General features: G+C 40.3%; 1 protein-coding gene across 1 annotated transcript in view; it reads right to left on the bottom strand.

Moving 5' to 3' along the window:
- The window catches only part of KDM5B (lysine demethylase 5B), a 57,241-nt gene that overhangs the window by 33,558 nt on the left and 8,700 nt on the right, over positions 1–14,983 (bottom strand). The window contains exons 2-5 of the mRNA XM_075115988.1: positions 10,788–10,865; positions 9,384–9,506; positions 8,288–8,458; positions 3,191–3,325 (exon numbers count right to left, since the gene is read on the bottom strand). Of these exons, the coding sequence (XP_074972089.1) occupies positions 3,191–3,325; positions 8,288–8,458; positions 9,384–9,506; positions 10,788–10,865 (507 nt within the window). The remainder of the gene's footprint in view (positions 1–3,190; positions 3,326–8,287; positions 8,459–9,383; positions 9,507–10,787; positions 10,866–14,983) is intronic.

The following is a 14,983-nucleotide window of genomic DNA, read 5'->3' as shown; positions in this document are numbered from 1 at the left end:
AGAGAACACACAATTTTGATGTCCAAATTCAAAAAAAATATCTCTGCATACAATTCTTAATTCACTCTGATGAATGCCAGGAGAGGACTGCAAAGGTTCTGAGAACAAGCTGATGTGAGACACAAAGACTTTGTTGCGCTATAATGGAGGTCTTAAAACTTGTAACCTGACTTGTTCTAGGAAAAATCCAGACGGATGGAAGTCAGCTAGACTTTGAGGACTTCATTTAAACTCAAAGAACCATCTTATACTTACAAATGAATAAATCTAAAAAGGCAACCTGAATCTCTGAAATACTTGTATTCAGTTATTTGAAAAAGAGCCAAGAGAGAAGCAACACAGGGAACAACCTGGAGAGATTTGAAAGAAAATCCTACAAAAAGCCTATGCCAATAACGATACCATGGTTTTGGTTTGATTTCAGTGGAACTTGATAAGAAGCAAAGGAACAAGGAACTTCAGGGTTTCATACATCTTCTTTTACTTTTGAGAAGCAGAGCATGCTCCGGTGTTCTACACAGGGAACTCAGCTGGTGTATTGTGGAGCTTTCAACACAGAATCATGTTTTTCTATTTAATTCTTATGTTTCTTCCCTCAAGTTTTGAGACTGTGGGAGAACAGTTCTGAAACCCCTTGAAAAAAAGATGAGTTTCTCCAACATTGTATTTTTTAAGCCTAATTTCTTAAGGAAATGAGGTCCTGCAACCACTCTCCTGCTGCTCACACAGGTCAGTCACATCTCCCTGAACCCCAGAAATGTGACTCGCTGGCCGAGCTCTAAAAGCGTGACTTCCAGCCTGAATGCATTGTCAGGTACTGCAAGGGGCAGGGTTTGCTGCTGTTCTCTTTGGGGTTTTTTGTAGGCTGGTTTTGGATTTTACAGAGGTGGTTTTGACATTATTTCCCCTTCACTTTTGGTGTTCTTTGTCCCAGTTGCTGTCTCCATGAGACCAGGCAGAGGTCCCACTGCTTAAGATATGCAAAAAAAATGCTGGTCATTATATTTAGTAATACTGAATCAGGATCAGTCTGCATGGATCCTTAAGTGACACACTAACAGATGCCCCGTCTTCCGCATCTTTAACTTCTATGAGTTATGTCCATATTCTGTGCTTAAGCCTATATTTAGCTTCACAAGTGTAGCTCTTTTTCAGCCTGAGCCTTTTACCAGATCGATTCATCTCACTTCCACAGCATTGTTCTAGTCTTTTACACTTGTCTTTTCTACATCAAGCGTCTAAATACTTTGTATTTCAAAACCAGCCTATAACAAAGGAAAAGGGCAATGACATTTTCTCCTAATTGTTTACTAACCTGGGAGGAAGGGGCAAGGTAAAATCTATGCATCTTACAACTGTGAACTAACACTTATCCCACAGGCTGTATTTTTTGCTAGTAACACTAATTTATGGTATTTTCCTGTAGTTCACTAGTTTTAAAGGTTTATAGTAGATGGTTAGCCTTTGAAAAGCAGTCAAATTGGAAACATGAGAATAAACCTAGGTTTTTCAATTTAAGATGCTGACAAATCCCTGCAATTCTCATTAGAGCAAAAAGTCGAGACACATTAACCAAACATTACTACTTTGCAACTAGGTCAGTGCAAAAATCAACTGTGTGTAGCTTCAGTGAAGAGTAAAATGGATTTAATCAACTTAGCTGACTTTGTACTGAAATGGAACATCAATACATTAACTAATCTTAACTTTTGGAAATTATTGTTAATGCACTGCAGTTCCTTCCTAAGCGAGTCAGTCCATGCTGCTTAATTCAGCCTTAGCTCTGTAGGCTTCAATTCTATTCTTAATCAAGTATTTTCTTTCCACAAAAATTAGGTGCATGACATCAGTAGCGCTGGGGAAAGAGCTGACAGGGTGGCCTTCCTTTTTGGCTAAGTACGTGCCTTTCAGAGAAATGACAAAAACATGTGCTTTTGGTTACCCAGTGCTGCCTGGCACCACTGTCAGAGAAAGAAAATTTGAGTATATACTTGCCCTGCTGTTAATCTTTAGAGGATACGTGAGAACTAGCATCTTTCAGCCGCAGGCAGATACTTCAAATGGAAAGATTCAGATCAAACTACCAAGGTTTTCTCAGAATTATAAACCTACCTGTAACCAAGTATTTCAGTGGAAAAGCTTTAGAAAACTTTAACTGTAACTTATTAACTAAGAATAACCATAGGCAGACTTTGCAACAACTCAGCTGTACTACTTGGTAGCCATGAAGACCAAGAGTAGAACAACGGGAGTTACAGAGTCTGAAACAAACTTAGATAGAAACCTGGATTATAAACAAAAAGGGTTAATTGTGACCTTCCTAACTCACAATGTCACCGCCAGTAAGACCGCCTCTGGGGAATAACCCTCTCCTACTTTTCCTCTGCTCAAACAAAAGAGTCAACTCTCTGAAGGCAGGAACATCAGTCTGGAAGGACTGAAGTCACAGTAGAATGGTTTTCCAGCAAAGGAGACATAGTGATTTCCTAAAATATATCGTCACAGGAAAACTCTACGCAGATATAATCAATAAATTTTATGCTTATCCAAATAAATACTATTTCTTAAGCACAAGATTAATCCTGTGAAAGTATAGCAAATTGACAGAATTCAGAGTAAAAAATTAAATACAACAGTGCTAATAATATAAGAAACCCCTCCTCTGCTCTAACATATGCTTCAGCTCATGATTTACAGAAATCTCCCAACTCATTTAAAGAATAACTACTGTTCACTGGCTGTCCTCTGAGGAAACGACAGAGATCAAAGCTGCAGAAGACAAGCTTCATTTCTAGAATTTGTCATCTGTCTTTTAATCTTCAAGGCCCATATTATAAATGATTCTGCTAAAAACATTATTATAGCATACACACTCGTAACTACTGTAAAAGTGGAACAGCTTCAGTGAGAGAGCCTCTCAGAACTCCCAACCAGCGTAACGCACTTTTTGAAGTATTACACAACCCTTACTATCCTATTTATAATTTATGCAGTTATAAATATGTAGGTATGTTTAACAACAGCAAAGAAAGTTAAACAGCTGCTTACTATGCATATACATTTAGTGATCTGATTGAAATAAAATCTGTCCTGCAACTTAACTAAAACCTCTTGTGCCGTGTTGCTAGGCAAACTATCACTTCATTACGATTTCAAGCTCGGTCACCCATATAAAGACAGATTCTCTCACCTCTGCTCTCAGGCGTTTTGCTCGACGAGCAGGTGGACAGGTTTCAGATGGCTGCACAGACTGTCTCTGTGGAATATCGTGGGGCTTATATTCCTTGTCCTTTGTGTCACTGGTGAGATCTGGTTTCTGCAAGCACTAGACACACACAGTTTGATTACTTCATTTCTGCTTCCACTTTAATACAGACTTTGTGTAGAACAGTTTCCTGACTAATGTGAAAGAATGTAGACAGGGCTTTAACAATTACTGTGCTAATAAAAACAGTTAAGTATTTATGACAATTGTAACATTACCTATTTGAACAAGTCAAAGTCACTTTTTCCTGCCCTTTTACTGAATGCAATAATCATAATAAAGGATCTTAAATAAAGCTGAAGTCATCCTTTAAATTTTATGAGCACCAAACATTCCTCTATGTGAATACCAATACCAATTCTTCTAGTAGATGGTACTTTTGGAGAGCACATCAACAGCATACTGGGAACTGCTATAGTGTCCTCAGGTTGCATTACTGTAATGCTAACATAGAAAGCAATATAAAAGTAAATTACAGCCTATCATATGCCCCTGCCTTAAACAATATACTGTTTTGTCTGCAGAACATTGCAGAAGTTACATTCCTTATGTATTTTGGAGAGGACAATGCTGCTGCATGAATAAAGGGCAGAAAGGAAGAAGATACAATAACAGTGTTAGTTCTTTCAAGTCACCAAATGAACACATTTAATTGCTGAAAACTGTGCATACAGTTGTCAAGAAAAATAACAATTAATGATAATTCCGAGTTTATCAAGGCACACAACATTCAGTAACAGCAGACAAAACATAAGTTCTTCATGAGTAAACAACGTATCTTGAAGAAAGAAAAAAGTCTTATGCTGTCAGGAAGTATTTCACACTAATTGCCAGATCCACATTTCCCCAGCTCCCCAACCAACATCTGTTCCCATCACAAGCATTTTCTCAGCAACAGAGAAACAGGACAGGGACTGCAAGAGAACCACTGCAGCGGCATAAGGACCGATGCTCTGTGGACAGCACAGAAATCAGACTTTCAGAAAAAAAATGATAGTCAGAAGCAAGGGCTGAAGGAGGAAAAAGTGGTATTTTAGAAGAAAAGTCCATGCTGAAAGAAATGTCTATTTAACTAAAGAGAAATATCTGTCAAGGGTAGCAGGATATCATTACCTGTCGCCCACAGACAGCCCACAACACTGCTCAAAGAAACCTCCACATTTTCTATTTTATTTAGGACTGTTTTCGACCTCAGACCTTGTAAGCTCTAGACTTATTCTTTGAAAGCCAATGTCTGACTAAATTTCCACATTAAATACACACACAAAACCACCTAACTTTGCAGCTTATGCACGGGGCAGTAAGTCCTGGCTGATGCTCAAAGTTGAGCATCATGTTCTTGTGTGATATCCAAATCTTTCACTACAAAAAGTTTCTACTGCTTCTAGTAACAAAGGACACATGACCTGTGAAAGCAAGTCTCTAGAAGGCAAACAGCTTTTCCTAAACAAAAGGGCAATGAAAACTGGAAAGAAAGAAATGAAAAAATAGCAGGAAAAAGCCCTGTTCATTAGGAAATCCCTTCTGGGCTTTTTTTCAAATATTGAGGTTCCACCAGCTATTTAAGCAGAAACATTTCCCAGTGCCTCAGTAACCTGAAGGCAAAGCACTAGTATGAAATGGCTGTTAATTAACATTTTCAGTTGTACCTAGAAGAAGAACCAGAAGTGTAAGTCCTGTCTCAAGGATGGGAATTCCTCTGAACATATTTTCCTCCTAGCCTGAGCTCATCAACTGCCAGCATAGGTCTTGAACCAAGGACACTAGCTGCTATTTCAGTCCTTTCCTCTCCCAACTAGCAGAGCCTTTTTGGTAAGGTTAAGCTTTATCAACAGTTTACCCTAAGGTCATCCTACCTACTGTGCTCTAGATTGTGATCGTGATCCCACATTCTGAGAAGATGGCTGCACATGTAATCCTTGAACTCCAAATGGTGGCAGAGACTAAGTTAAAAGCCCATCAGCTGAAACCATTAAGTAGCAGCTCCTTCGCCGGCTGTCGAAGGGCACAGCAGGAATGTTCATGAGGCCTCCAGGATGTCAAAAGATGGGAAAAAATAGAGATACAACTCATCTCCTCCAGGTTTAGGTGTTTATGAAGTAGTAATTTACACATAAGCTAATCACCCAGGCTCCCTGTACTTACTGAATAGAACTGGTCTACCCCTGCTATGCACCCACGTGAGGATAAGGACCATCACACTCCAGAGGTGCTTATTTTTCTCCAGTAACAATACAGGGTGCTAGAGAACTATCACACAGAAACATCTTTGTTAGAGGCATCACATATAAATTTTTTGACATATGAATCCCACTAGGACATTAACACCTTAGTTTGAAAAAGATTCCAGACCCAGAATTCCTGAACCAGTAGTATTCACTGAAAAACAGAACCCCACAAGACTATCTCTAGCCCTCCGAGATAGTAGCTGCATTTTAAATCATGCAAATATCTGGGCAATGCCTCACCAAAGATGCACTGACCGAAGACTCTGGACTCCACGTAGGGGGACATGGATCCCTCTGGGCATACAGTGTGGTTTTGTAGTACCATACTCATGGTTACTGGGGCTAAGAATATAAGCGAAGCACAGATAGCGAGGACTGGTACCCCAACGGGTTGACTGTGGCTACTCTGGAGACAAACACCCAAGGCCTGTCTAGTCCAATGTTTCGGGATAAGAATGAAATACACACACCCCTGTGAGAGCTGGAGTATTAGAAACTGGCTTGTTTAAGAAATTTTTGCTATTTGACCGAAGAAGAGCTCTAATAAAAGACAGCAATCTCTTGGACTCTGAACAGCTCCAGACAGTGTCACTATTTTAGTGTGTATACAGAGTATGTCCAGCTGGGATTTTTGTCAAAATAACTCCTGGAGCCAGTTTAACGTGTATTTAAACCACACATACATAAACAATTAATGCTATACACAGAGCTGGATGACATTCAAGTTATGGCACAGTCATCAGAGGAAACTACCACATTCCGTATTGTCGGCTTTCGCAGAAAAAGTCAATGAATATTGCAAGTAGTATCAATTTTTAAAAATTTCAAAAAAATTCAGTGAGTGCAGCACTAATCTTTTATGGACAACTGTCCTGGCTGCATGAAGAGTTTCTGTCAAAAGGCTTGCTGAAATACTGCAAGAAGGAACCACACATCTCAAACTGACAGCTGTCAAATCAAGTAGCTACATCTTCTCCAGAAAAAAAAAAATCACAGATGCTTAGATTCCCGGTAAAGCACTGAGACACACAATGAAACGGACACCTATGCAAGGAGCATGTGGGAAAGTACCACTTACTGAGAACACACAGAAGAAAGCCAAAAAGAATCTCATCTGAGATTCTACCTCAAAAAATACATTGCAAAACAAACTCAGCTGGAGAACAACATTGTCAGGAAGAAAAAAAAAGTCAAATCTTAGAGTGAGAAGTGAGCTAAACCCAACATGTTTTTGTGGATTCTCTCAGTTCCTTGAAAATACACATCTCTGCCACATATGGGAGGGGAATATTTTAACAGCTTGAGGGGGGAGGGAGTTAAAAAAATTAAGTTAACCATACCTACATAGCTTTCTCGGAGCGACATCCACTAAACACATCAGTTTGGAACAAATGTCAGGTGCCCATTGTAAGACAGAGTTTGGAGAGTTACGTTTAAAAAGAAGTGTGACCTCATTTAAGAAGGCTTTTCTCTTCTAAAAGGGCCCACTACTGAGAAAACCATGAATGGAAACATCAACTGCATGACAGACACTCGCTTGGGGAGCGTGGTACCATGCTAACTGTTTTACGGCTTCTAATTAGATCTTTCCCTGTGCAATTGCAACCTCAAATGTGAAAGCGAAGCAAGGTGTCACAGAACACACCAGCTTCAAGAAAAATGAGAATCCTCAGTTTTCAGAGCTAATAAAAATATGTTTTCAATTAAATGCCTTCAGAAAATGGTGTTGTTTTCCATTACGTAACATGAATGTGTTTGAGGCAAGGCAAAATATTTTTGCTAGTTTCCCTAGCACAAGATCTTTATCTTCAACTATATTTTGTTCTTACCCTCCGTTTGTACAACACCTAAGCCTACGCAAGTTAAATTACTTTTTCTGAAGGGTCTGCAGAATGTAGCTGTTCTTCGCTGAAAAGTGATCATCCCCAGCTAAGCAGGAAGCCTTCAGTTCCAACCTTTCTTGACTTATGTCAAATCCCTTCCTCATTTTGGTAGCTTTATGTAGAAGGCTAGTGTTGACCTCTGTAGGTTAGGACATGATTGTAAGAGGATTCAGGCTTTTATTGCTTAAAAAAGGCCAACACTCCTCTCCTCAAAAGATCATCATGGTAAGTGTTGGCAACTGCAACCTATTTTGGTTTTCCAAAGAAATGACTACTGCTCTATAAGAAAAGCTCTATTCTTCATCACAGATTCCGTTGCTTCCACTCTCAACCAACCCTGAATTTTGTTGTAATGGCCAAATCTAAGCAGGAAGGATGAAGATTTAAGCTTGAAAGAAGCCAAAGTTAACTACACCATGTTAACCACGAAGCATTCTTGGACACCCTTAGTGAAAATCACTGCAACGGTTTGATATACTCCTTCAGTCACTCTACGTACAAGTGATACAGACCCACAGCTCTCTTCTTGTATCAGAGAGATGGACCTACAATGATTTGTGAATAAAGCAGTATTTTGCATTTGACAAAACAGCATTAAAGAAATCATGATAGAACCCTGCATGTCCGTTATCATGATGCTTCTGTAAACTGTAGAGAGAACACACACAGAGGGAGCATTCAAAGCAGTTGGTAAGAGGTTACCTTAAAAGGTAATTCTAAAAACTTTACTTTTGATCAGAAGTTTGCCTACGGCTTTCTGAATTGCTTGCATCAACGCCACAGATCGCGTCTTGTCACCTGCACGCCATAAAGCATAAAATGCAGTCTTTGGAAACATTCCATCAGTAAGTAAAACACAACAGGCTCGCTGCTAAATTAATTGGGCTTCAGTTAGCTTCAATATAGCTTACCAATAGGCTCGCTCCAGACTGGAATAAGTTGTAAGGATAGAGAATGCGCTCGTAATGTGCACGGATGTGCGAACCCACGGCTTTGCCAGGAGCAAATCCCATCCTAGTGGCTATTTTGGTCCATTTTCTCTCCTTGCAAACTACATCAAATCCTCCTTCTTCTGCAACTAGCTAAAAAGTGAAACCAAAATGGTCATATATTTAACACTAAAATTATCAGCATTTAAGGAAAGCACTGCTAGTTTAGAAGACAACACCACAATTGCTATTTTAAACCAGAAAAACATAGGTTTAAAGAACAAACAAAACCAAAACAAGAAAAAAAAAACCAAACCCCAACAACCAAAAGAACCTAAGCCAAAACATGAGAGTTGTTTTAAAGCTGTAACTGGAACACATAACATAGAACCTATTCAGAAAGAGTAAACTTGTTGAACTACTTTACGATCAAGTCAGCACCTTTATTAAATGACCAAACAGTAATTCAGCCTACTTTTGAGAATCTGTCTGGCTGTGGTTTGTCACACCGCTAGTTTGTATTCCAACATGACTTTCTAGCACAGAACAAACAGTTCTTCTCACTGGAAGAAGTACTATGAAATAGGCTCAAAATCAACCAAATAAAAACTAACCTAAACATAAAGAAACAGAGGGAACACATCCTTGGGGTCAGTGAATCCCATCCCCTGCTATCAGAATACATACATTTCTCCAGAAGTTTAACAAACTTCATCCTAAGAGTACTTGGATTTTTTTTCTCCCTTATTTCTCATGGAAGAATGTTCTTCTCACTGCTGTCATTGTTCAGAAGCTTCCTTCAGCTAAGCCTAGGTTTATTCTCAACCAGTTTGCATCCAAATTCAACTTTAAAGAAGAGCTGGAAATTTTATTTGATCTCCTAGCTCACATGGGAACTCCCACAGCATTGTGTTTTATACTATTCTGCCCACATTAGCTATGTTAGTTTAAACAAAGTAATACTTTTCCCAGCTTAGATATACCCCGTAATGTCCCTTGAACAACTGTGATAGCATCCCAGAAACTGAGATAACACATCATCTTTTCAGGAAAAGTTCCTCCCTTGTAACAGTCTTACTCTGTTAAGCTGAAATAAATCCAAGATCTTCCTCTCCACATGTGGAATTTTCAGGGTGCATCCTTGAAGCTCCCAAAACTTTGCAATCTGGTCCAGAAAATTCAGCTTTACACGAGTTTGGGCCTGAAAGAGAAAAAAACCCAACCAACTGCATCCTAAATGCAGATTGAGCTCTTGTATCCCAGTGTTTATAATGTTGCAGCCTCAGCAAGTATAATTTTGCATTTTTCACTCTCATATGTGGGAAAAAAAAACCATACAGAAAACTCCAGTCTTTCCTCAAGTCAATTTTGTTAACTTCTACTGCATTTAGAAAAGTACTTTCTGAGAACAGACAAGCAATGAGTTATGAATTATTACCGCTTAAAAACAACCTGAACTGTGTTGCTAGGATTTATTACATTTATTACTCTAATATATGTAATAGTTATTATTTATAATAAATCAAAAATAAACCAATGTTTTTTGTTTATTACAAAAAAAACCCCAAGCAAACAAACAAACCCACCCCCAAAAAACCACACCAAAAAAGGCGGGGGTTTGTTAGCCCTTTTCACTCCCAGCTGCATTTATTTCATTTCTATGGATATAAACTGGTCAGGGCAGGGAAAGCCAACGAGTCTGTTTGCACAGCAATTCACCCAGTAAGATAATTGGACTGTTACTGTGTTAAAGAGTAGTGGCTTAGACTAATTTTGAAGCATTTCATCGTTACCACAGTTTTCTATTCTTAAGGTAAAAAAATGGCCACATCTATTCAGACTAGCTTGCCCCCAAAACTACAGCAAGAGCTCTGACCCAGCTTGCACCCACACAAATCTCTCTTTTTTTTTTTTAGCATTCGAGGCCTTACCCTGGCACAACCCCATCAGGACTTTAGAAAGCCAGCACCATGGGAAAAATCAGGCAGGCAAAGAGTCGCCGTCATTCCGATTTGTACCAGGAGCGAGCTAACCAGGACTCCTTGCCACTCCCCCCTTCTAGTCTGAGTTCATGAAAGCAGTGAATGAAAGTGCTTGCAAACAGCAAATTTTGCACCAACTGAATCCAGATTTTCTAATTGTTCCTTCCAAACGGCTTGTTATTTTTAAAGCACTCTGTAAATGTTTCATCTACGGCACTTTAGAATTTGAGTTTAACCACTTACAAGCACCTCTGTGTGGAAAAACGCCTGAATTATGTTCCTTTAATGAGCATTAACTTTACTTTTTATGCTTGGTATGTTTTTAACTAGGTTCTGAGACAGATGAATTTCTGTGCTAATTAAAAACTAACGTTCAGAGGTCCTGAGTGCTGTCAGCTCAAGTCAAACACAGCTCAAGGTCAATCCACTGGAAAACATCACCTCTCAAAAAAATATTTCAATGTTTTGGAGCAGAAGCAATGTTCAGCTTTACAGTGTACCTCTAATTCATTGAGCCTCTGGATCCTCGGTGTAAAGTGAAGCTTGTCGACATCACATGCAAATGGAGGCTGCCAGTCCTGGAAAAAACAGAAGAGTTTCATCAAAAGACCAGGAAAATGAAGGAAGCTTCCCTATATGCCATCAAAAGCCAGGTAAGCCCGAAGCACAGAAGAGGTCTCCGTGGCTTCCAAGCCCTCCTCAGCCCAAGCAGCACAGCACATGTCCCTCTGGCACACGGCAGGGTCGCAGCACGGTGGCTGCACAGCACCTCCCCGCAGGCGAGGGCTGCATCCCAACCTGCCAGCCATCGCACCCCACTATGCCTCTACTTTTGTTTCCAAATTACTTCTTGTTGAACAAGCCTAGAAAGCAGGGAAAAATTAAATAACCTGAGTTAACTCCTGCCAATCTCATTGTTCACCCTTTAAATATTTCATTGTGCCTTTTTAAAAGAGACAGATATTGAAACTGTGAAATAAATGACATTTGGAGACTAAGGACCTGTCCTCAAAGACGAGCCCTGAGTTGCACGCAGAGTCAGTCCATCTTCTCCCTGCCGACGCGGGGCGCGTCAGGGCATGGCTCAGGCTATCACCCTGGTTTCACCACAACCGTCCCCTGCCCAAGCCCATTCCCAAATGAGAACCACAACAGCCAAGGGCTGTGTCTGCCAGAGAGCAGGAGGAGAACTCCCTGCAAGCTGCCGCCACGCAAGTCAAACCCACGCAGCGCTTCAAACGGGAGAGAAACTCAGTTACAACGCTGAGATAGGGCATCGCTGCTATTAGTGCATTCGGTACGTGAGCACGCAAAACAGAACAAAGCGAAGTTTTGTAAACCGTGATCCAAACCGTAACGCCTGCCTCCACCGGGATGGCTAACACTTGATAGCAGAGACTTTAAACGCTCCTGAAGGACAAACACATCAGTTAGCATTCATAAATGCTGGTCTCCAAATCAAACAGCAGCTGCACTAAAAAACAGGGAAAAAAGCTTCTTTTCTTAATTCCTTGTCCGCAAACATTCAGGAACAGCTGGAATATGACCAATTAAAAAAAGACTATTACTACTTTGTCAAAATACCTGCAAACTGGTAGTGTTATTTATAAATACAACCATAAAGCAATTTTATCTTTTCAATATCTGGCATCTATCACATGCGGTCGGTTTGGCAATACACAGCTTCAATAAACCAAATTAGATTTGATTCAAACTTGACATTAATTTAGTACATACAAAACTATCTTATTATCACTAATTACAGAATGAAGATAATGTGCACCAGAGCTACTGGTAGTGGAGTAAGACAAGAGCTTTCTACCAGGGAAAAGAACAATGTTTCCTTAATGCCCGTAGATTAGGGAAACTTTAATAAGATCAGCATCACGAGCAGAGTATTTGTTATTTTAGCACACATGCTAAACTAACTAGTGTCAAAAACAACCATACAGGATTTGCACAGCAGTTAGCTGACACACAAACCTCCAGGCTCAATTCTGTATTGTGACAACCCCACCCTGTCCCTGGAGCAAGCCCACGGCAGAACCTGGTATTTTCACAACTGGAGAGGAGGGATACAAGAGTCAGCGAGAGCGTGGAAAGCCTGAAGAGCAAAGGGAGATGCCTGTCTATGTTTTACTAAACTGACTAATCCAGACCTCTAAATTAGTAATAGGAGTTTTCTGATCCTACAAGGCATTTTCAGGACATCAAAACTTGGCAAGGCCAGGTTGAAATTAAAATTTGAACTGGAAATTAGACGACAACAGGGGGGTCAGGATGGCAAACGATCAAGAGGATGGTCAATCCTCAACCAGCGGGACATGCGTAGATTGCTAGTTCATTTTTGTTCTTTTAACCGCAAGACTAAGACTGGTGTCCAATGACATGGTGTTCTTGAACAACTAGATAAAATTACGCTACATTTTTGTTTGCCAGAGCACCAACTGCAATGAAAATTCCAAGTCTGACAAAGAAAACATCTGACATTCTTCTGTAGCGTCCTGGTATCTGATGGCTCCCAAGCTGTAAGATGAGAAACATGACCGGGAACATTTAGGGCAAGACTTGAAGTGTGGTACTTCACACAGCAAATCTCACTTTCAAGCAGAACCGACTGGTCACATCATTAGGCACAAGTCTGGAGTTTGCTCTGTATGTGAGGACAGAAGAACGGCAACCAAACCAGGAGAGGACACACAGTTGCAATGACACACAGAACACCCATGGGACATTCTGGGGACCAAATTAAATTGCCGAAGGGAGAGCTGTAAGACCCTAAGCAATCTGCTTAGGCTGAGAGGGTAAACGAAAACAAAGAGGCATGTGCTGACTAACTGCTTAGCTAAGCAATAAGACAAGGCTGTCTCCAAGCCATGCATTACCCTAGAACAGGGTCCTGTAGATCTGCAGAGGACAAGAAAGAGGAATAAAAAGAATGGGAGCAAGAATTCAGCTCACACAGGCAATAACACTACCTCTAACACTGTTTCTGAGCCTGATGCTGTGCTTCAGGGCTATCGCTTGCAGATAAATTACTGGCAGACCGTCAGTAAAGCCGAAGAAGGGAAAGAACAGCGCAGGAGACTTCAGGTTGGGCCACATGTCCCCTGGCACAGTCTGCTGCTCTGGGGAGGAGCCCAGAGGAAAGCCTGCGTGCCACTGGGGCACAACAGGAGGAACCGGATTCCTACCTGTTCCTACAGGTTCCAGCTCATGCTCAGTCTTAAAAAAATAGAGATACAAGGGTCCCAAGGACAGAGCTGATTAGCTCCATATATCTCTTCCTTATTACTGACTGGCATACGTTTTGGGAAATACTTTCCTTTTCAGCCGAAAGACACCTGCTCTAGCAAATCACTACTTATCTAGTTCATCAGAAAAAATAACAAGACTCCTGACAACACAGGCTTCTAAAACAGGTATTTTCTGCAGTTTAAGTTTAATGATACCGAATGAGCAATACACACACCAGAGCACTTTGACAGTACATCAGCTGTTTTACAAAGAGAAGCTTTAGAAACTTGATCTATTTGATACAGGACTTTCAGCCTATCAGGCAGATGGGTCCATCAACTAGAAACAAAAAATTAACAGCCTTAAAAGTGTTTAACAAGGAGAAAGTCATTGCAAGAACTTCTGTTGAGATATGGTAAATTGGCTTAATGAGAGATACCAGGGATTTACACTGGCTTTCAATATTTTTAAGCAGGTAGAGCTGAGGGAAATGCATGCTACGTAATAGGTCATACTAGATCATGATAAAAAGACTTCTGACTTTAGAAACACACTACTGCACATCCCATTTATCACAAAATGTTTCATATGACATTAGTCACAGTTACAGACACGGAGCCATTCACCATTTGGACAAATTACAGCAGATGTACTAAACAGGCCATCCTGACTGTCATCAATTCATTTCAAAGTCACAAACAGTTCACTCTGGAGCATCTGAACTACTAAAAGTCCATATAACCAATGAGAATAAAATTTATCGTCTTATATTCCAGTGTACGGCAAGTTCCTCAACTCCTAAACAAGATGGTTTTGACCCTTCTTCAATATTATTTACTCAACAAGAAGCTTGCATACATTTTGAAGCACAACTTACTAAGATAAATGCAATGTTCATTAAAGGGAGTATTAAGAGACATGTATGTTTCGAAAGAAATGCCTTTATGCACCTAGGAAATGCTGCAGCACCACGAGAGGGAGCTTTTTCGTGGCAAGGCTAATTCTGCAAATCTGCTGATCCGCATGATGAGGTCTGCTGTGGAAGAAAAGAGCACACACAAACCAACTCTGTGGGCCCACTTCCCTTAAATTTGTGTCTGGGAAATCTGTGAGGCTAGCCATTTCCATCCAGCGTGCACTTGCAAAGTCCTCAAAAGCAACTGGTCTGAATTTCCCCCCCTCCTTTTTAAAAAGAAAGTTCCAAAAGATAAATTTAAGTTTCTTTCAACAACCATGCTAAACACTAAGATTAAGGATACGCAAAAAGAAAACCTGAATTTCCTAAAAAAATCAGGAGTTTTTACACTGCCCAGGTGCTTCATCTGACTTTGTTGCTTTCTACTGCCCACACATGGTTGTTAGAAGCCTGCAAGAGACATGCAAAATCATTTGCCTATGAGAGCATGCATTTGTAAACCAGACCTAGCAGCGTAAACCTGAATACAAATCCATGCAAAAA

This window comes from Phalacrocorax aristotelis, chromosome 21 (assembly GCF_949628215.1).
Source record: "Phalacrocorax aristotelis chromosome 21, bGulAri2.1, whole genome shotgun sequence".
Lineage (NCBI taxonomy): Eukaryota > Metazoa > Chordata > Aves > Suliformes > Phalacrocoracidae > Phalacrocorax > Phalacrocorax aristotelis.
Note: the sequence above shows the minus strand (reverse complement) of the source record. Positions and strands in the feature narration are given on the sequence as shown.